The 22,710-nt window shown below is 36.8% G+C and overlaps 1 protein-coding gene across 7 annotated transcripts in view; it reads right to left on the bottom strand.

Annotated features, from left to right (window-relative positions):
- The window catches only part of LOC131675470 (AP-3 complex subunit mu-1), a 391,927-nt gene that overhangs the window by 319,965 nt on the left and 49,252 nt on the right, over nt 1-22,710 (bottom strand). For 4 of the 7 annotated variants that reach the window (XM_058954461.1, XM_058954457.1, XM_058954455.1 and 1 more), the window contains exons 3-4: nt 21,181-21,270; nt 20,917-21,119 (exon numbers count right to left, since the gene is read on the bottom strand). In XM_058954461.1, coding sequence (XP_058810444.1) covers nt 20,917-21,119; nt 21,181-21,215 — 238 coding nt within the window. In that variant the 5' untranslated portion in view covers nt 21,216-21,270. The remainder of the gene's footprint in view (nt 1-20,916; nt 21,120-21,180; nt 21,271-22,710) is intronic. The other 3 variants (XM_058954460.1, XM_058954458.1, XM_058954459.1) reach the window with 1 other exon arrangement.

A 22,710-nucleotide genomic window follows, 5' to 3' on the forward strand; every position in this document is an offset into this window, starting at 1 on the left:
AACATAGTCTCCTTTTAGTTCGATACACTTGGCCCAGCGATGCTCCAACTTTTTTAACCCGTCCGAAAAATACGTTTCCTCGAGGTCTGAAAAGTAGGCTTCCGTAGCAGCGATTACCTCCTCATTCGACTCAAATTTCTGCCCGGCGAGTGACTTTTTCAAGTTTGGAAACAAAAAGAAGTCGCACGGGGCTAAATCTGGAAAATACCGTGGATGGGAAAGCAGTACGTAGCCTAATTCGACCAATTTGGCCATGGCAACGGCGGAGGTGTGAGCGGTGCGTTGTCATGGTGGAAGAGCACTTTTTTCTTCGCCAAATGGGGCCATTTTTTCTGCAATTCGACGTCGAATCGGCCCAATAATTCGGCATAGTACAGCCCTATGACCGTTTTGCCCCTCCAGGTAGTCGACGTAGACCACACCTTGTGAATCTCAGAAAACGGTGGCCATCACCTTTCCGGCAGATGGGGCAGTCTTCGTCTTCTTCAAAGCACTTTTGCCGGGTAAAGTTCACTGTTTCGACTGTTCCTTGGTCTCTGGTGTATTCCAATGGATCCATGTGTCGTCGACTGTCACGAAACGACGCAGAAACTCCTTCGGATTGCGCTGAAACAGCGTCAGACATTGCTCTAAAGTTGTCTCACGGTTGCGCTTGTTGTCCGGAGTGAGCAAACGCGGCACCCATCGCGCCGACAGCTTTCTCATGCCCAAAATTTCATGCAGGACATGACCCACGTAGTCTTTTGAGATGCCTACGGTCTTAGATATCTAGCGCACCTTCAATCGTCGATCTGCCAATACGAGATCGTGTATTTCTGTCACGTTATCCTCCGTGGTAGCCGTTTTCAGAGCTACTAGACGTAGCTCTTCAAAAATCGACGTACGACCACGTTGAAACTAGTTAAACCAATTTTTGACAGTCGCCATCGAAAGAGAAGAGTCACCGTACACAGCATTCAAGCGCTTTTTGATTTCGCTGCGCGATTTCCCTTCCAGAAACAAGAATCGAATCACTGACCGATACTGCTCTTTTCCCATTTTTCAAAAATCAACGGACACACTTGCTTTCACACGCTCTCAAAAATAAACTACAACTCCGATCCGGCTGAAATCTTGACAGTAACCATCGAGTAGGTTGTACTACGTGATAGAATATTTCTTTTGCGAGAGTGGCACCATCGGGCGGTGATGCTAAGTACTTATCGGACTACCCTCGTATGTAATCTTTATCAAGATTTGGGAATTGTAGTAATGGAGCGCTACATACCAAGTCTTTAAGTTCACAAAATGAACTTTCGATTTTATCTGTCCATTCAAACATCGTATCTTTTTGCAAAAGCCTAGTCAAAGGCTTAGAAATTTTCGCAAAATCTTTAATGAATCTACGATAATAACCACATAACCCTAAAAATTGACGTACAGCTTTAACCGACTTTGGTCTTGGGAATTCCTTCACTGCTTCAATTTTTTTTGGATCTGGCTCTAGACCATTTTCACTTATTATATAAATAAATAACACATATTATATAAATAAATAACCTAAGTAAATAACTCGTCGCATTAAAAACTTGTATTTTCTAATCTGCAATTTCAATCCTGCCTTTCGTAATCTTTCAACCAACATTCGGAATTTGCGATCATGTTCGTCAAGTGTATTGGCATATATGACTATATCGTCTAAATACACGAACAGATCTAGCCCTTGAAGTCCGCGGAGCAACGTATCCATTAAAAGTTGAAACGTCGCGGGCGCATTCTTTAAACCGAATGGCATACGTACAAATTCATAGTGGCCTGAAGGACTACTGAAAGCCGTTTTATGTGCATCATTTGTTGCATCTTCATTTGGTAAAATCCTATGACGAGATCGAGCACGGAATAGAATCTAGCACCTCCTACTTGGTCAAAAATTTGTGTAATGTTAGGTATTGGATACGAATCAGCAATTGTTTTTTCGTTCAATCCACTCATGTCCAACATCATTCTTCCATTACTGTCTGTTGCCTTAGGTACGATCCATATGGGGATGTTGTATGGTGAAGTAGATTCTTGTATTATACCAGCTTTTAGTAATTTTTCGACATGATAGTTAATCTTATCCTTCATCGCGTGAGGAAATTGATACTGTCTACTATTAACTGGTACGTCATCGATTGTTCTTATTTCATGCAAGACAAGATCGGTTCCCGGTAACTTGTCGCTAGGAAGATAAAAGACATCGCATCCTTCCTTAATTAGATTAACAATGTAATTCTTTTCAGTCTCGTTCAGGTGACTTAAATCTATATAATCTTCTATGCTTTTATTACTATCTTCGTTGGTTTCATCTAAAATTCCGTCAGCTATTCCTAAATCATTATCTATATCTTCTATATCTAATTCCTTGTTAACGCTGTCTTATACAATACTATAAACGTGTCTGACGGCTGAATTAAGCGGTACTTCAAAATCTAAGGGTATTAATTCGTTTAATATTTTGTCAAACTCGTCAGGACTAAGCTGCACTTTATTAACTTGTGGTCTTGGCATGATTTTTTCGAGGTCTCGTTCTAATAATAGAGGTACAACAAAGTTTTCTCCTCTAAAATTATTGAATCCAAAGTCTATAATGGCTTTGGCTTCTTCGAGAAATAAAGCACCTAATATTCCTTCATAAGTCATTCCAAAAGCATCAACGACTATATAAAAGATAGTATAAGTGTCAAATATCCTTATTTCGGTTGTATCAAGGGTTGATATTATTTCTTTTCCTATTCCTCGGACTTGTGTTTTTTGCGTGGTATCAATTTTATTACCAGGTGACAGAAAACGTTTCTTTATTAGATTGATTTCGGACCCGGTGTCTATTAGGAAGTATTCTTTGGTCCTAGTTGATGAATTCACAACTTTGACCTTTGGAGAAACCTTTTGTATTGCATTAATACTAACTTCTATTTCTTCTGTACTATATAAATAATAAAAATTACTACATTGTACATTATTTTCTTGCAATCGTATAACATGATCTCCTACAATAAATTATCGCGTTGCGAAATTTATTACAGAATTGCTTTCTGAAAAATATGTAGCCCCTAAAACTACTTCACAAGGTATTAAAAATCATCTGATACTAATTGAAATTCCGTCGGTAAACCAAATATCGATAGTGTAATTGTTCCTAATGTGATAAGGACTTCTGAGCCTATTCCTTTTAACTGTTTGCATTTAGTACTATTTATATGTTCTGTATAACTTTGAAACATTCCTATTTTCATTATGTTAGCTTCTGAGCCTGTATCAATAATAATTTGAAATTTGGTATCACCTAAGAAGTTTGCATTAATTATTGGGACTTTAGCTGAAATCTTTGGTTAATTTGTTACAGTATAAGACTGAGCGATACCTCTGCCTCTTTTAATTGATGCGCTTGATTCGAATTGGTCCTCTGCATCGCTCTCTGATGAGAGGACTGCTGCCCGTTTCTCTGAAACTGATGACGATATGGTTGTCTTTTTGGACAATTAGCGATATAATGGCCTGGTTGCTTACAATAAAAACAATTAGTGTTTGGAGTGACACTATTACTATTATAACATTCTTTTGCTGAATGGCCTGACTTACGACAAATTTGGCAAGTAACTTCTGTATCATGGTTGTTGTTTAATTTCTGCGACACTCTTTCGCTGAGTGGCCAGGTTTATCACAAATTTGACAAATAACTTGATTTATCATTCTTATTTGTGTTCGAGTTCGGCAGTCTGCAGCTATATGACCGTTTCTATTACATATTTGACATTTGAGATGTGTTCGATATTCACGAGCAACGTGACCTTTCCTATTGCCAATTTGACATGTTGTAGTATTATTCCTTAACTTGGAGAAGCATGAATTTTCTTCGTGACCGACCTTTTTGCAGAAATTACATCGTTTATTATTACTTTCTCTAGTTATACTATTGCAATTTAGGGCATTGTGGCCTTCTTTATTGCAATTTTGACAGAGGGTTATCGATCTTAAAAAACGAGAATTATTAGAAGCTCGTGCTCGCAACGTTGATTGTAATTCTAGGTCTTCTTCGACTTTTATGGCATTCTTTAGCGCATTTAGGATGGTGGTGTGACTTCTAAAGCATTCAAATATGTTTTGTTCAATTATCTGTTTTTGTGTAGGCGTTAAAGACTCTAGATTCTCTTCTTTCTTTTTGGCTTCAATAATTTTACTACTTAACAATCGTAACCTATTTCCAAAAGTTAATACCTTTTCCTCATTCCTTTAGAACTCATTGCCTAATTCACCTGATAATTGATTCAGTGTTTGAATAGGACCGGATATGTCAGCTAAATGGTTTAATAATTCATCTACAGTGAAAAATGTTAGTCCTATTACTGTAGCACGTGCTTCTCGATCTAATTTTGATTTCAAGCGTTTGGTTAAATTTTCCTCTATATTTGGTGGTATTATACTTAATGCTTCTTTGCATCCTTCTACGAATTGGGTCCATTGGCTTGACCTTCCATCAAAAGTTGGCACTACACTTAATTGCTATATTCGAAGCAAGTCTTCTTCCTGGGTCGCAGGCTCGTCCCGTTGCCTACGGAGGGTGTTCGGGGCTTCTGGTTGTCTCCCGTATTTGAGCATTGCAGGGCTGGTTCCCGTGGAACTGTGGATAGCAGTATTCAGTGCCAATACGAGTTCAGGCAAGACTCGGTTTCACTCTTTATAATTCCCGTGTAGCTATGACGTAATCATCGTCTCCAGAGTATTATTAACTCTTTCGGTAGGGTTAGCCTGGGGGGTATAGGTTAGCGTAAAGGTCCAGTTTACCCTCTGTTCCCTTAGGTATCCATCTACAAGCTGGTAACGAAATACAGTGCCATTAACGGACAGAAAGATCCTAGGTGTGCCGAAGCGCAGGATCACTCGTTCCCGGAGTTCCTTTACGATCGTCTTACCGTTGGAACAACGTATAGGTATACATTCGACCCATCTTGTAAATAAGTCGACGAATACTAATACGTATTTATGCCCTTGAGGGCTCCTCGCGAACGGTCCGGCCATGTCGCCCGCCACAACTTGCCAAGGCGTGAACAACATCCGATCTTTCATAAGTCCGCACGACAGTCGCTGTTTGACCTTTCTTTCAACTAGTCTATCGCGCCGACCGCCGCCTTCGCGGGCTCGAACGCGCGTGACAGCGCATCGGATAGTACTTTGTCAGCCCCCTTTCGATATTCTATTTCGAAAGTATGGCCTTGGAGTTGTAATGCCCGTCGGACCAGACATCCTATGGGGTTTTTTAAATTATACAGCCATTTCAAATTATTGTGATCCGTCACGACTTCGAATCGGTGGGCTTCTATATATGGGCGGAACTTCTGTATAGCCCATACGACCGCCAAGCATTCGCGCTCCGTGGCAGAGTAATTCTGCTCCGCCGGGTTAAGAACTCTACTAGCGTACTCGGTGATTCGGTCTTCGTCCCGTACTCTCTGAATCAGGACGGCGCCGATTCCCGTAGTGCTAGCGTCTTTCTCCAACACATACAGTCCATCGGGTTCTGGCAATCCGAGGCAAGGTGCGGATATCATGAATGCCTTAAGTTTGCCGAAGGCTTGCTCTTGATCTGGTCCCCACACATATTCACACTTTTTCCCCGTTAATTTAGTTAACGGTTGAGCGTATGCGGCGAAATCACTCAAGAAGCGGTGGTATCAACTCCTAGGAAAGTACCCAACTATCATACGTTTCCTGGTCGGGGGTAGTTCACGATAGAGCGCACCTTTTCAGGGTCGGGTTTGATTCCTTCTCTGTTAATCAGCAAACCTAAATCTTCGATTCCGGCTTGCTCTTCTTTCGATTAATTGAGAGTCCCGCTTGGCTTAACCTATCTAACACGGTTCTAAGATATCGTAGGTGGTCTTCAAATCTAGATAACACTACGATGATATCGTCCAAACAGGTGGAGGCAAAATCGCCAAGCTCTGAACCGATTACGCTGTCTATTAACCGTTGGAAGGTGGCGCCGGCATACGAGGGCCGAACGGCATTCATACGAACTGGAAGTATCCCAATCCGAGAATGGTAAATGCAGCGATAGGTCGAGATTCGGGTTTGAGTGGTATTTGGTGATATACGCTACTAATATCGAGCGTAGAGAAGTAGAGAAGTGCATTGCGCAAACGTCTCAATATATCCTACATGAATGGTAAGGGGTATGCGTTTGGCCCGGTGACCTTGTTGACCTTCCTAAAGTCTATATAGAATCGATACGAGCTATCCTTTTTACGTATCATCACCACAGGGCTCATCCAGCCGCTATTCGCTGGCTCAATCACCCTTGGGCCAATATTTCCCTTACCAATTTATGCATTTCTGGCTCGACCTTATGTGATACTGGATAGTAGCACTGTTTGATCGGTTTCGTATCACCGACTCGAATCTCGTGCTCAATTCCGGCCGCACACACCAGTCCCGCGGGGGCCTGTAATAAAACCTCGTTGATGGTCTTCTGCGTACTGCCTGTTGTGAGGCTGTTACCTCGGCCAGCCCGATAGTAGTTATTCTCGGACCAGCCTCTAAACTATCTACTTCTAGTTCCATCTTGGTTTGCGATTTCTTGAGTAATAACGTATCATCGTCAGGATTAAGAACTGCTCTAAATAATGTAACAAAAATTACTCCTAAAATACATTTATCGACAAGGGTTGGGAGTATAGCTACTCCCAACCCTTGTCGGCATTGTCATATCACCCACGGTGAACGGCAATATCGCATGACCGAAGATTGTCAGTTTTCGTCCATCTGGCAGTCCTGCCGTACCCGCGTGGGTGGTATCCAACCTGATGCCCAACGCCGACGCTATCTGCAGAGCATTACTTCCCATTGCCGTGGTGGAAGCTCCCGGCTCATAGAGAGCCCTTATTTGGAAGTCTGCAATTCTTACCGGTAGCCACCAGCGCGTTTCTTGTTCCGAGGAATATATCGAAACCGATTCAGCGGCTCCACGGGCTCGCTCTTGGCATACCATAGCGCTAGCTACTGTGCTCTCGCGCGTTAAAGTGACGTCAACATTTGTTCAAACCACCTCGATTGGGACTATCGAAGGTCCTTCGGGAGTATAACCTGACGGCTTATCTGCCGTTACCAGAGCCTCCGAGGGCGTGGAAATTTTACTCTCCACCACTTCGGCCGGTCTATAGTCCTGGGCTTTACTATCCTCAATACTCCCCTTCTCCACGTTCACTTTACCCACGTTCTCTTCATTAGCATAATCATGGCAATCCTCGCTCTCATCGCTCAACGTATTCGTTACTACCAGTACTGATTGTACTGGCGAGGGCTGCGAGGTTTCATTTACGGGATTCGTTTCAGGGGATGAAGGAGTGGGGTCAACCCCTCCTAACCACTCCTCTCCTCGTTTCCCTTATTACATCGGGGACAGTACTCGTACCTTTTACTGTACCCCAGCAATCCACACTAGATACATTTGAGTGATTTGGAGAAATCTGTTTTCCGCTTTTGAGGAGTATCTTGTTTCTTAGCGCGGTCCTCCGGGGTCGAGTTTCGCCTAACAAAGTTGTGTTTCATCCCTTCAGATATTCCTTTCAGGGATAACAGTACTTGATTCATTAAATCAAAATGCGGAGCTTTCTTATCACTATCAACTGCTTCAATACTCGGACCAAGCGTCACCCCCGATGGCGTCGGTATATAGACGATCTGGTGCGTTACCTTTTCCAGCACCTTCTCCATACGGTGCAACCGATCACTAATCTCTGGCTTATCATTGGATATTGCTGCCACCTTACTCTTGCGGCTCTTGCTTCCATCGGTGTAAGGGTGGTAAGCTAACTTCGAATACAGGGTCGACAGCTAATGTATTTAGAACGAGTATGGAATTTATTTCAGCCCTTCGCACCTGGCTCTGAATATCGATGAGGAGGCGTGTAACAGATACAAATGACGTTCATATGCCATCGGTAGATTTAGTCGTCTCACACACACACATTAGGCCTATCATGTTGGTGATGTACGAGGTGTGATCAAAAAGTAAGGTGAATTTTGAAATTTAGCGGGCTACGTCCGTTCGATCTTCGACTTTTTTATTTGGTTATGTCGGTACACTCGTCTAGAACATACGTTCCAAATTTCAGCTTTGTAGTATGTTTGGTTTGTTTGTGAGAGGCATCAAGGTTAGAAGTGTTTTGCGTGCTCCACGATTTGCTGAAAAACATGGATCAAAGAGTTTGCATTAAATTTTGTGTGAAAAATGGAATCAAATGTTCCAAAACACTTGAAATGCTGAAAGTGGCATACGGTGAGTCTACTTTAAGCAAAAAAAATGTTTACAAGTGGTATAAACTCTTCCAAGAAGGCCGAGAAGACACCGACGACGAACCTCGTTCTGGACGCCCCAGCACATCAACAACTGATGAGAAAGTTGAAGAAGTGAAGAAAATAGTGTTGGGAAATCGTCGAATTACCATTAGAGAAATTACTGATGATATTGGCATCTCATTTGGTTCGTGCCAATCAATTTTGACGAGTGTTTTAGACATGAGACGTGTGTCAGCGAAGTTTGTTCCGAAATTGCTCAATTTCGACCAAAAGAAACGTCGCATGAGCATCGCCCAAGAACTACTGAATGACGTCAACGATGATCCAGATTTACTCAACAGGGTTATAACAGGTGACGAAACATGAGTATACGGTTATGACGTCGAGACTAAGACTCAATCGTCCCAGTGGAGGCATTCTGGATCACCAAAACCAAAAAAAGCACGCCAAGTTCGATCAAATGTAAAGGTTTTGCTTACAGTTTTCTTTGACTGCAGGGGCGTGGTGCATCATGAGTTCTTGCCACAGGGTAGAACAGTAAATAAGGAATATTACCTGCAAGTTATGCGCAATTTGCGGGAAGCAATCCGCCAGAAACATCCGAATTTGTGGAAAAATAAAAATTGGCTTTTGCACCATGATAACGCCCCTGCTCACACATCATTGCTTGTGCGCGAATTTTTGGCTAAAACCAACACAGTAACGATGCCACAGGCACCGTTTTCCCCAGATCTGGCCCCTTGTGACTTCTTCTTGTTCCTAAAACTGAAGAGGCCCATGAAAGGACGGCGTTTTGCCACGATTGAGGAGATAAAGACGGCATCGAAGGATGAACTAAACAAGATCATAAAAAATGATTTTTTGAAATGCTTTGAGGATTGGAAAAAGCGTTGGCACAAGTGTATTATATCCGAGGGGGATCACTTTGAAGGAGATAAAATAAAAATTGATGAATAAATAAATATTTTTTCAGAAAAATAAAAATTCACCTTACTTTTTGATCACACCTCGTATGCGTTAACCGTTTTATCTGGACCTTGATATCGACTTTGCACTTCCCTCATCAGTCGCTGTTGCCGTTGCATGCTGTTTCTGAATTGTTCTCATGCCTCTGTTTCAAACTCAGCGTAGGTGAGTATTCTTCCTTCGTTACCTCGTACCAGGTAAGGGCGGGACCGATGAGCAGCTCTGATACTGATAACAGCATTTCATCCTCCGTGAGCCCGGCACCGTTCCTCAAATTGTCGAGCCTGGACAGGAATGTATCCACTCTCACGTTACCTTCGCCAGAGATCTTGAGTTTTAATCCCTGGACAATACGACCAACATCCCTTGTAGTCAACCAAGGGTTTGTTATCTGTTTGGGTAACCATGTGCTCGGCGTGTTGTTATCCATTTCAGCATTAAACCCATTATAGATTGATGCTGTCCACTCTCTCCGAAAGAGTACGTCCAGCGAGGGGTTCTGCCAGTGGCCCCCGTGGGCCTCTGTCCGGGTCCAGCTGGAGTAATTTGAGGTAATCGCGTGTCGTAATAGTAGGTGAAGGTATCGTGAAATGCTACGCTCCTGCGCGTGTTTTCATGCTGCCCTAATTCACTTGAATGGCTCGCATCATATTGCTGTGCATTCTTATTTCCGACATTTTCTAATATACTTATTCTAGCAGATAAGTCATCTAGTTGGTTCTGAACATTACTGCTATTACTATATATCTTGTCTAATACCTTCGTTAGACTTGATACGTTGTTGCCTACCGAGTCTAGCAGCTCGAGCTTCATCTCATTCTCTCGGGAGCGGAAGATGAGGTCCTGAACCATTACAGCGAACGTAGGCGGAAGTTAAAATTGGCTGCCATCATTAGCTGTTAATGTAATATTTTTATTGCTATTATTGTTTCTGCCGTTGTCTAATACATCTACAACGTTTATTGCTGTCTCTCGTACCCACGACATAACTTCTGCGTTTTGCATCAACTGAATTAACGGGTGCTCTCCTTCTTCTTTAGGTGCTGTGTGCTTAGCGCAGATGAATAATATTAGCTCTGAGCGTAGGGCTGCCCTCCTAGCTGGGTTACTGTTTTAGTTGCTAACGTCGACGAAATCTGCTGCTGAATAGTCGCCTAGTAACCAATTTTACAATCGCCTTGCTCACAAGAGCTTACTTCCGTTTTTTCTTAGCTCCAATTGTTCGAAATACTCTTTTATTTCTTCCTCTTGGAGCGACAGTACCCAGTTTTCATCTACTTTCTAAGTGTTGTCTATTTTTAATTATTTATAATATGGCGCTTTGTTTTATTATCGCTGCGATTAATTTTATTAATAAATTACACAATTCCTTTAGGGACAATGCAAGTGCGAGTGCTCGGATCAATGTTCAACTAATTTTAATTTAATTTTTAATAGCCAATGCAAGGCTCAGTATAAGTTATTTTTACTATACGCTGGCCGAAGAACTCTTTTGCTCGCTATTGCGTAATACAAACATTCTGCCTATCAGGCGCACTAACTATTTGTTAGCGCATCAGTGTTGGTTAGTTTCTAAATTAATACAGCGAGCTTATCTCCGTGCAAGCAGCAATAATTACAGTTAGTAACACTTGAACAATACAACTACATTGAAATTAAAAAGAAAGAAAACATTTGTGTTGTGTTTATTTCGTTTTGAATGTTGCCTGTGTTAGTCTTTTCCCCGCGCCAACGGGTACAATGTTGTTATTCTTCGACAACCTTCAAACTCTATTGGTGATTGCGTGGTAACTTGAGAAGTTACCACGCAATCACCAATAGTAATTCGGTCGCACTTGCACACGCATACACTGATTATTTACATACTACCGTCGCGTCGGGCTTTCGCGAGTTAGATTACGATTTATTTTATTTCCTATGTGGCATGCGTTTAAAGTGTACACAACAACACTTTAATTGTCATCTGGGTCGTTGGTTGACTGAGCGCAAAGTAAATGTCTAATGGAACCGGCGTTTTGAAGAATCATAAATGCTATAGGTTCTGTTACGTTGGGCGCCATGTAACGGGGTATGAATCCGTGTTGATTCCTTTGTCTCACCTAATGCGCAGTCGTACTGGAATACGCGCGATGAGAACGAAATCAACAATTTTGTTAACTAACCGAGGAGCACGAAAAGACAGGTACCAGTCAACCAACTAAGTAATAACAAAGGACAAAGCTAGATTATCATTTCGGTAATACAAGATCGTTTATTCGAACTATTCTTACAAAGATTTGGCTCGCGAGAGAGTACTTATTCTAAACATGTGATAGCGTTGCTTACCGCCATTTATTCGACACCGCACAATCAATTCGAAATATTCGTTCGCTCGCTCGCTAGCGGTTTAATAACGCTCGCGCACGGTTTTGCGAGGGAAAATTCACAATACGACGCGCGGCTGTTTAACGCAATTACGACGCGAAGCTGGCCAGATTACCTTGGTTCGTTCGTCAGTTTTTCAGGGAGAGCAGTTCGTCATGCCCTTTTAACACGTGGATCAGGTTGCCGTTTTTCCAAATCAATGACGAGGCTTTCTCTGTCGACCTGCCGCTTCTGTAGGACCAATCCCTTGGATGTTGTAGTCAGCCTACGATGGTGTTACGGCTAAATTCGCGAGACAGCAACAACAACAAATTATCGGCAATTTAGTATCCGCGCTCCTTGTAACGTTCACACACACGCACGCTGTTGCAGATGCTAGAGGTACTCCTAGACTCTAGCACGCTGTTAACAATTCTTGAGTTACCGCTCGACTAGTCCTTCTTTCTTCACGTGCGTTCCACCCCATTTTGGACCGAGTTCCCGTTTTTACTTCCCCCGGCCGGTAGGTGCTGCCCTCGCAAGCAGCCACGCGATCGAGACGGTAGCGCAAACCAGACATTTACCATCACAGGGATTATATCCCGTATAATAAATAAAAACAAACAAAAAATAATCAATGTGAACTAAAAAAAGATGTACTGGAATCGGTTAATTTTTTTACTAAATAAACTACAGATAGGTGCAATAAATTTAAATGATATACAAAATCCACAAGCTATAAATAAAATTAAAAAGTGTATTAACAAAAGATTATGAGCAAGGTGAAACTGAAAAACCAAGTGATTTCGAGACACCATTGATCGAAGATATTAAATAAAAATTTGCCAAAGCTTCGCATTACACAGAAAAATTAAGTATTTGAACGCTTCTCCTAAAATCTTGGAGTGATTGTAATGTGGAAAAATCATAGACTGTTCATTTCACGCTGTTCAAGAATCAAAGAATTTGAGAGAAAAAGAAGGTATGTTAGCTAAACCTTTACCGTGTAATAGAATGGGTATTTTATCCGATGTTGTTATTCAAAGAATTCAAAAATTTTATAACGAAATTGATATAAGTAGTCCTCGACCTGCTACAAAAGATTGTAAAACTATCAAAACAGATACTGGAAAAGTCAAATTCAAAAAACGTTAATGCTTTTTAATTTAAAACAAGCTTATGTGCTTTTTAAAGAGTGGTGCAATGAAAATTATAGAGAAGATATTAAAATTGGGTTTTCGACTTTTCGTCAATACCGACCGGAAGAGTGTGTATTAGCTAATGATTCAAGAGGAATTCATACAGTTGCGGGCAAAAGTGTCCGGCCAAAGTTGTTTTTATGTTTTAATCATGTACAAGGGTGCAAAGTGGCAACACAAATACATCATCGCAAAGTACTTTTATTATATACTCAAAACATGTAATTTAACAATTCATTTTAACAATCAACAAAATTTAATACAAACAAAATCGATAATAACAATTATGGCTTATTCATAAGTATCCGGCCAACTATGAATGTGGCAATTACAAGTAGAAAAAATATAGTAACATGAAACAAAACAAACTAGAAATGGTTTTAAATGTAACACAGTCATCAGAACTTCGTAGCCATACCCTTAGAAGCTATCACGGCAGCACATCGGTGAGGCATCGATTCAATAAGTGTCACAATCCTATCATGAGAGATATTGTTCCACTCTTCTTGCACTTTTTGCCATAGGGAGGCTTTATTAGCATAGTTTTGATTTCCTAATCTCATTTTTAGCTCTTGCCATAAGTGTTCAATAGGGTTTAAGTCTGGAGACTGACTCGGCCACTGTAAAACTCGAATTTTTTTCTTACTAAAAACTTGCTGAAGGAGGTGTGACCTGTGTTTTGGATCATTATCCTGCTGAAATATCCATCCTCTGGGCATGTTTTGTCGAGCATAAGGTAGCATTTCCTCCAATATAATATCCTATATACATGACATGACATATAATATACATGACAGAGTCCATATTGCCTTCTATTTTGAAGATTGGACCTACGCCTTTCCATGAAAATGCACCCCATAGCATTATGCTACCTTCATCATGTTTCACAGTCGGTATTTGGTATCTTGAATCATATCTACTACCTACCGGTCACCGCACATACCTTCTACCATCATTTCCAAATAGATTGATTTTGGTTTCATCCGAAAACAGCACTTTTTTCCAGTCCTCAACAGTAAAGCTTTCATATTTTTTAGCAAATTCTAGTCTGGCCTTCTTGTTTTTCTTACTAATAAGTGGTTTTTTCACACCAACACGTCCAACAAGTCCCACTTCTCTGAGTCTACGTGATACAGTACTACGACTGACGTCTGCTACATTTTCTTCGCGTAATTCGCGTGCAATAATGGCAGCATTGTTTTTAACATCTACGACAGCTTTTCTTTTGATCAATTTGTCAACACGATTATTGGTTTTTCTTGGTCTCCTAGAACTTTTTTTATCTTTTAGAGTGTTAGTGCTGTGGAATCTAATAATTATATCATTCACAGTCGATTTTCCTATGCCTAGAATTTTAGATATATCACGAGAAACCTTTCCTTCATTGTGTAATTTAATTACGACTTGTCGAATATCTACAGACGTGCATTTCGGCATGTTTACCGATTGATACTGATGTCAGAGCATAACTGATAGACAGTTCCAGCGCTTACATACCTTTGTGACCGATAATGTAAACAAAACCACGCGAATTATATCTACGTAATAGTTGGCCGGATACTTATGAATAAGCCATATTTTCTATTATCGATATAAAATTTTGTTAAGCATTATAACAAATTGTTGGACAACATGATTTGAATGCATAATAAAAGTACTTTACTAAGATATGTTTGTGTTGCTACTTTACATCATTTATACATGATCAAAACATAAAAACAACTTTGGCCGGACACTTTTGCCCGCAACTGTAACTATAATTTCATAATTCATAAATATAAAGTTACTATTAGATGCCCTACATTCTTTAATTGTCAAATTAAAGTTAAAAGAAATGATTCCAATTGATTATGTAGAAATTTTCAATATTATTTTAAGTAAAAATCCCTCCAAAGCATGTTATTACGATGAGTGTTTTGGTTGTCTAAGTTTTAATAAAGTCGCAAACCAGTTTTGTTTCTTCTTTAATCAAAATTCTATTAAAAATATCGAGTTTAAGCAGTGGGCTACCATTGATAAAAAGTATCAATTAATTATAGTTACGCCGATAATAGAGGAATATGTTGAAATATTAAGAAAAAAGTTTAATCAGGATTTCAGAATTTACGATTATATTGCTAAAATTCAAAATGATTTGGTAAAATCTACAATAAATAATTTAAATGATAACTAGTTGAAAAAATGTCAGATTTTTCAGAAAATTATGGTGTATTTTTCAAAATTATATCCAAGCCCATCACTGGAATCATAAACAAGTTAAAAAAATTAAAGTTTAATCACCAAATAAGATCCTACCATTTTAAGAGGTTGTTAACAATGCTTTGTGATGTTCTTATCACCTTTTATTTATATTATTGTTCGTACTCTCGTGGTCTATCGCGTTAATGAATAAGAATTTGTTTCAATTATTAAAAGGCTTCTAAATATTAACTTTAAAATAAAATAATAAATAATATGTATCATTATATGAGTGAATTAAAGGAAAGATAGATTTTACCCTAGTTTCTTATGGTGCGAAGTGTCCCATAAGCAGATCTCAAGTCTTTCTTATAAAAGGATGTAATTTAGCCCAAGTTTCTCATAGCGCGAAGTGTCTATGAGTCAAGCACAAATTACAATAGAAAAGAGAGAATTTGCTCAGTTAATCACTTGAGAGAAAGAACTTAGCTATTAGCTAAGTTTATTCAATCTCATGCGCTCCCTTTGCAAGGCTAGGAGTAAATGCTAGTCTGTGCAAAAATTAGCGTATTTATACACAGATTTTGCTGCCTATTTTCGAAGGACAGCTCTCTTTGAGTTGTTTACGCAATTGGGCAATTCTTGGCTATTTCAAACAGTTTAAAACTTCAAATCACCAATTTTGTTCAAAGTTGGTAGACTTGTTATCTATACAGAGGTCAACATCTGTGCAGAGTTTTAGATCAAAATATTGATAAGAGGCCGACTTATCAACTGTTCAAAAAATATTGGACTTTTTTTTATTAATTCGATTTCTCGGAGACTAATAAAGATATGGACATGATTCTTTTTTAAAAGACGCGGAAAGAGTTTCACTTTTAAAATGTAAATAATTAAATACCAAATCATTTATTTATGCCATTCTTATAAACAATTTTTTCAAAAAATCGACGATATCTCAAAAAACGATATTTTTTTTTTAATTTTTGTACCATCGTATTCATTGTCATTTTTTACATAAGAAACCGTTGAGAAAATCGAGTGCCCGCTATTAGAATTAAGATAGCACTAAAATGAAACGAACCGCGCGCTAGCCGCTCGGCCGTCTACTAATCGTGCGGTTCCAACGTTGCTTGCTGCAATTGCCTTCTTTAAAGAATAAATAATTTCATATTGTAACAGTCTATATGTATTTATTTAAATAATATATAAATGTATTAATTAAGTAAGTAATGTAAATGAACTATTTTTTTATACAATCTGATATAATATTGAAATTAAACATTTGCTCTTTGCGTTTGAGCGGGCTTGAGACCGACGCATATTTAGGATGCGGCCGCATTAAAAATGTTTTTTTATCGTACCTACACCATAATACTCTTAATAAGTTATTTACAAGTAATTTTACAAAAAAAAACCCTTTAAATTATACGTCTTATTTCAAATTCAGAAGAGTATGAAGTTTTTTTTACTTTAATTTCCGTTGTATTGTCATCACTAACTGGAATGAATGAATGCAGTGATTGTGTTCCTTGTATAGTAAGAGCATCTTTTAATTGACTATACATGCTACTTTCAAAAATTTCATATTCTTCTTGACTACAGTAAATAAACGTTATTGTAGGCATAGCTTGCTTCGCCCATTTGTAAAATTCTGCAGAATTACTTATGATTTTACCGAGCAAGCTTTCTCGTCGAGCTAATCTTTTTATACCTCCACCAATTCCATCACACGGACTTTTACCATGACAACTTGCAAAAAAATGCCACTCTGCTCTAATAGAATAATTGCTGTAATGTTGAACTAAGTTTAGAAAATTCATTCTATTTTTATATTGGCTTTCGGCACCATCACTAACATAAATAATTTTTTTTATAGTATTTTGAAATGTATTTTTGATACAACTTATTTTTGTATGCAACGGAAATTAAAGTGAAAAAAACTTCATACTCTTCTTACTTGAAAATAACTTATTAAGAGTATTATGGTGTAGGTCCGATAAAAAAACATTTTTAATGCGGCCGCATCCTAAATATGCGTCGGTCTCAAGCCCGCTCAAACGCAAAGAGCAAATGTTTAATTTCAATATTATATCAAATTGTATAAAAAAATAGTTCATTTACATTACTTACTTAATTAATACATTTATATATTATTTAAATAAATACATATAGACTGTTACAATATGAAATTATTTATTCTTTAAAGAAGGCAATTGCAGCAAGCAACGTTGGAACCGCACGATTAGTAGACGGCCGAGCGGCTAGCGCGCGGTTCGTTTCATTTTAGTGCTATCTTAATCCTAATAGCGGGCACTCGATTTTCTCAACGGTTTTTTATGTAAAAAATGACAAGGAATACGATAGTACAAAAATTTAAAAAAAAATATCGTTTTTTGAGATATCGTCGATTTTTGAAAAAATTGTTTATAACAATGGCATAAATAAATGATTTGGTGTTTTATTATTTACATTTTAAACGTGAAACTCTTTTCTCGTCTTTTAAAAAAGAATCATGTCCATATCTTTATTAGTCTCCGAGAAATCAAATTAATAAAAAAAAGTCCAATATTTTTTGAACAGTTGATAAGTCGGCCACTTATAAATATTTTGATCTAAAACTTTGCACAGATGTTGACCTCTATATAGATAACAAGTCTACCAACTTTGAACAAAATTGGTGATTTGAAGTTTTAAACTGTTTGAAATAGCCAAGAATTTCCCAATTGTGTAAAATCATTTTTTTGACATTAAAAGAGAATAAACAGTAATAATGAAATTTTAAAACATGTAAACTTTACAGAAGTAGATATATTTTATTTTAGTATAATTTACAATTAGCGCAAAAAGTATCGTCAAAAGTTATTAACTAATAAAATTAATTAATGTGATAGTGCAATATTTACAATAAAACAATAATAAAATGTTACATAAATTAGTAGTTTATCATTAGTAGAAGTAATTCCTAAAAGGAACTACTTAAATTAGTTAATAACATTTGAACTATAATCAATTTTCAAAAATTTTATTATGCAAATACTAGATTAGTTAATTAAGATCAATAAATTATAAAGATGTCATTATTATGTACAAAATTATAAGTTTAAATAAATTATTAATTGTTTATTTATTGATAACAGTAATAATTAAGCTGTTATTCATAAAACTACTTCTTACTCATGTTACTTAGATATAATTATCACGAATTCAGAGTATCCGCATTATTCTGATAATTAATATTTACAGTGTTATTGTTATTGTTATTGTTATTACTTCAAGAACTACGTCCACGTGGAACGCTGCAGAGGTAAACTAAGTACCTGTACGCATTAGTCTTGGTTCCCTATAGTCATGAATATGCAGACTCACCTTCTCTATTATTTTTTTTTAAATGATGTAGGAGGATAAAGTTGAACACAATCATGACTGGACCTACAGTTTAAGGTGGAATCCGAACTACCGGAATCACAGTAACACACATATGAAAATTTCATTTCTGAAAATCTTCACATATCCGGGGCTCGAACCCGCGACCTCTTACACAGAAGCCTGGGCTCTTACCCACTGAGCCACCGTGACCCCAAATAAACAAATAAGTAATAAACAAATTAACTTTGCTTATTAAAATTCGATATAAAATAAATAATAAACAAATTAACTTTGCTTATTAAAATTCGATATAATTTAGTAGTTAAACGCAATTAAGATTATTATAATTAAAAATCTACATAAAAAATGCTTTGTTTCATCGAAATTAATCTTAATTAATATATTTTAATAAAACAACAAAAACTATTATATCTATATTTATAAGTAGGTGACATCACGCTCCTTATATGGTCATGAAATTTGACTCTGTTACTAATATAAAATAATCATATAATATATGAGGTGGCGCCGTTTAATATGCTAATTGATGTAAATAGATTGATGAGTTTAGCGGGTTGCTGTAATTCAGTGAAAATAAAAAAATAGCTCATAGATAGGACCGTTACACAAATAATCATCAAGACAGGAATACAATGATTAACGGATATCAGATAAAGGATATATTTATTCTTGCTCTAAAACCGTAGAAACAGCTTGCGCTACTCATGCAAACGATAGCCACTGAGTGATACTCGCTCCTTATGAACTATTTGAACACGTCGCATAGATTACTCTTGTGGAGCAGTGACGTTCCAAAAAAATAATAGTGAGTCTAAATGCAAAATCGCAAGGGGATGAAAGTAATACATTGGCCGTTTGACGCCTGTACTCCTTCTTAAGGAACCTCTGCGAGTCGTGTGCCGAACTATTTATACTAATAGTTTCCGTGATATTTATATATGGCATAAGTTTGGAGGAAGGTGACTTTGTCTTACGTTTTGCTAAAAGCTTACTCGAAGCTTTGGAACCAAACTTACAATTCAGCATTAAGCGAGTTGACGAAATGCACGTCGTGTCCGAAGATGCTAAATGCCGCGTCTCAATATTAACAACGGTGAGAAATATGTCGTTCTATCCGGTGTACAAACGCTTTGTAATGCTAATGTTAGTCAAAGGTTTAGGGTATATACAAACCATGACAATTGCCAGAAATATCCAACTTTTCATATGTAACAAATATATATTAACTAAAAGAAAAATCGGTCCGATACAAATTGTTAACTTGCAAACTAGCTTAGGATGAACTATCTATCTGAATACTTTTGTAACGGGTATTAATTGATTTACCTCCGTTAATAAGTAGCCCTCGATGCGAAACTAACCGCCATCTCGATCTGTTATCCAATTTATAAGGTAACATTTATTTTACTCAAGCACTGAGCAAATACATGAACCGAACCAGGGATAAATTTGCAAATAGGTTCTTATTGTGAGCGAGGATAGGATCAAAATCTATCACTAATAGGTGAAAGTGACGAATTTGAAGCTTAAAAAGTCTTAGATTTATTGCATATATTAAATATACATCTGTCATATTTCAAATACCTGCGTAATTATCGGATAATATTTTAGTATCCCAAAATAAGAGTCTATGGAGGACATCGAATGTAATATATCTCAACGTATAGAAGTTTACTTCTATAATAGAGCGAATGAATATGTATACATGTATGGAAAAAAAACGCTAAATAATAAATTCACTTTTATATAATCTTTGAATTTCGAACGGGAAGGTAGTGTTCATACACATAAGAATTATACGCATAATCATTGTGCACAAACAAATCCGTGTTTTATTTCTTACACAAGGATAAATTGATTGTGCACCATAACTTCAATGAATAATCTATCTCAATAATATTATGCACACAATCGTCAAGGCAAATAATTAAGAGAGATAATAATTAAGAGAGACAGTCGTGCACTGGACATTGTACACTCCTTAAAAAATAAATAATCAAAGGATACTGATAATTTTGCACAGAGAAATTATTATTATTATTCTCTTCCACAATATTAAGATAAAATTTAATGAATTTCCTGTGTGCACGATGGGTGTTCTACAACAAATCGGAAGATATTGATGGTGCACTATCAATCAACGTAAGTGCATAATTTCTTTGTGCAAAATCATTAGTATCCTTTGATTATTTATTTTTTAAGGAGTGTGCAATGTCCAGTGCACGACTGTCTCTCTTAATTATTTGCCTTGACTATTGTGTGCATAATATTATCGAGATAGATTATTCATTGAAATTATGGTGCACAATCAATTTATCCTTGTGTAAGAAATAAAATACGGATTTGTTTGTGTACAATGATTATGTGTATAATTCTTATGTGCATGAACGCTACCTTCCCTTTAGAACAGATGATTTTTAAGAGCGGTCCGGTAGAATCTTTAACAATTATTAATGTCACAATTTCTGTCCTGCTTTCCCTAATCATCAGATCAAAATCATACAGATTTAGATTTTTAACATACCTTCTGTTGTACATACAGCTACAAAAAATATATTACATCTATATATACTTATTAAGTAATGATGTGGTGTTGCTATTACGGGAGGTGTGTCTTCTGGAGATAAAAGTTTATGTTGTTGATCAAAAAAATAATCACATAATGATCGAGCAACGACACTTTTCCAGTGCTTTTCTAGAAATACATCTCTGTAACAATAAAAATAACTAAATAACTAAAAGATGAAGAACAATTATTTAAACTTGAAGACAGTATTTGATAGTTTACCCAGAAAGATTGATTATGAAAAGACTATTTATCATCTTGGTGTACAAAATCTTGTTTTACTCTGCACTTTGATATTTAAGAAAATTTCATCTGAAACAAAGTAAATAGAAAAAAACGTAAGTAATATTTTAATAATTTAATTCAATGTTATGTAATTATTTTCTTATTTATTCGACAGTACTATTTTTTAACATATTGATTGTTTCTTTTCGCTTATTTGAGTATATTATTTCAAAATAATTCTTTAATGCTGATGTTACTTATTATATAAGAAAAATATAAATATAAATATAACAAAAATCAGAACTATAAATAAAATAATAGCTTAATAGAATATTTCATTTATCATCAACTAGAAATTGAAAAATACAACGTTGTTCGTAACTAATACATCGTTATATTTGTAAACAATTAAAATTAATCAATATAGAAACATTTCAAGCTCTCGCACGCCTGATTATCGCAACCTGCACGGTTGGCAAATTGTTCAGTAGTTAGAGCAATTGTGTTTTCGCTCCCCTGTGAAAATAATTTTTGTAAATAGAGTCACGGACTAAAATTTAAATTACCAAAACCGACTCTACCTTTACACGTTATGTTTACATTACAGCTTAAAGCCTGCACATACGTATAACATTTTTGGTGTAACGATGTTTGCTATGTTTAATTGTTTTATTTTGGTATTATTATTTTGTTATTTGTTTTAGTTTTATCGCTGAAAATAATTGTTACTGAAAAATTTTCCTTGAATTGCAACTTTTATAACTGCCCTGCTATAACAAGGACATTCAACCGGATTGAAAATCTAATCCGCTTCGAGTCTATTTCTGAATCCTACAAATGATAATTTAAATTTATCAAACTGGAATCGATCTGAACCCCCTTTAATATTTTTCTATCCTGAAACTAATTATTTTAGAATGTAAAATTAATTTCGGGATAAAAAACATTAAAGTGAATTAAGATTCATTCTACTTTAATGAATTTCAATTGCCATTTATAGGATTCAGAAATAGACTCAAAGCGGATTTTCAATCCAGTTGCATGTCCTTGTTTTAGCAGGGTGGCTAAATGATTTTCTCCATGGTTGAGGGTTTTAACATCTTTTAATTTTGTTTAAATTGAGCAATTTGTAATAAAGTGATTATTGTCACATTTAGTACATACTGAAGTTCTATAAAAATAATTTTTATGAGGCCGTATTTCTGACATTGCACGCAATGAGGGATTTCTCTTTTTTAACGTAGTTCTTGTTGATTTTGTACATTTTTATGTTATTATCACAAATTTTTATTTCCAGGAAAAAAATTGATAGTGATTGTTTTGATACTTTGTGTTTAATGTTAAAATGTCGTTTACGTTAAATGCGTGATACATATTTTTTATTATTTTAATCTTTAATAAGCCTTACTCAATAAATTCTGTACGGAACGGGTATCGACTAGTAAGTAGCCAAAAACAATTGCGACGATGGAAACAGCAAGTTGAAGTGGGGCGCAACAGATACGAAAAATTACTTCAAATTTCGGG

This window comes from Phymastichus coffea, unplaced genomic scaffold (assembly GCF_024137745.1).
Source record: "Phymastichus coffea isolate CEN01 unplaced genomic scaffold, Cenicafe_Pcof_1.1 PCOF00022, whole genome shotgun sequence".
Lineage (NCBI taxonomy): Eukaryota > Metazoa > Arthropoda > Insecta > Hymenoptera > Eulophidae > Phymastichus > Phymastichus coffea.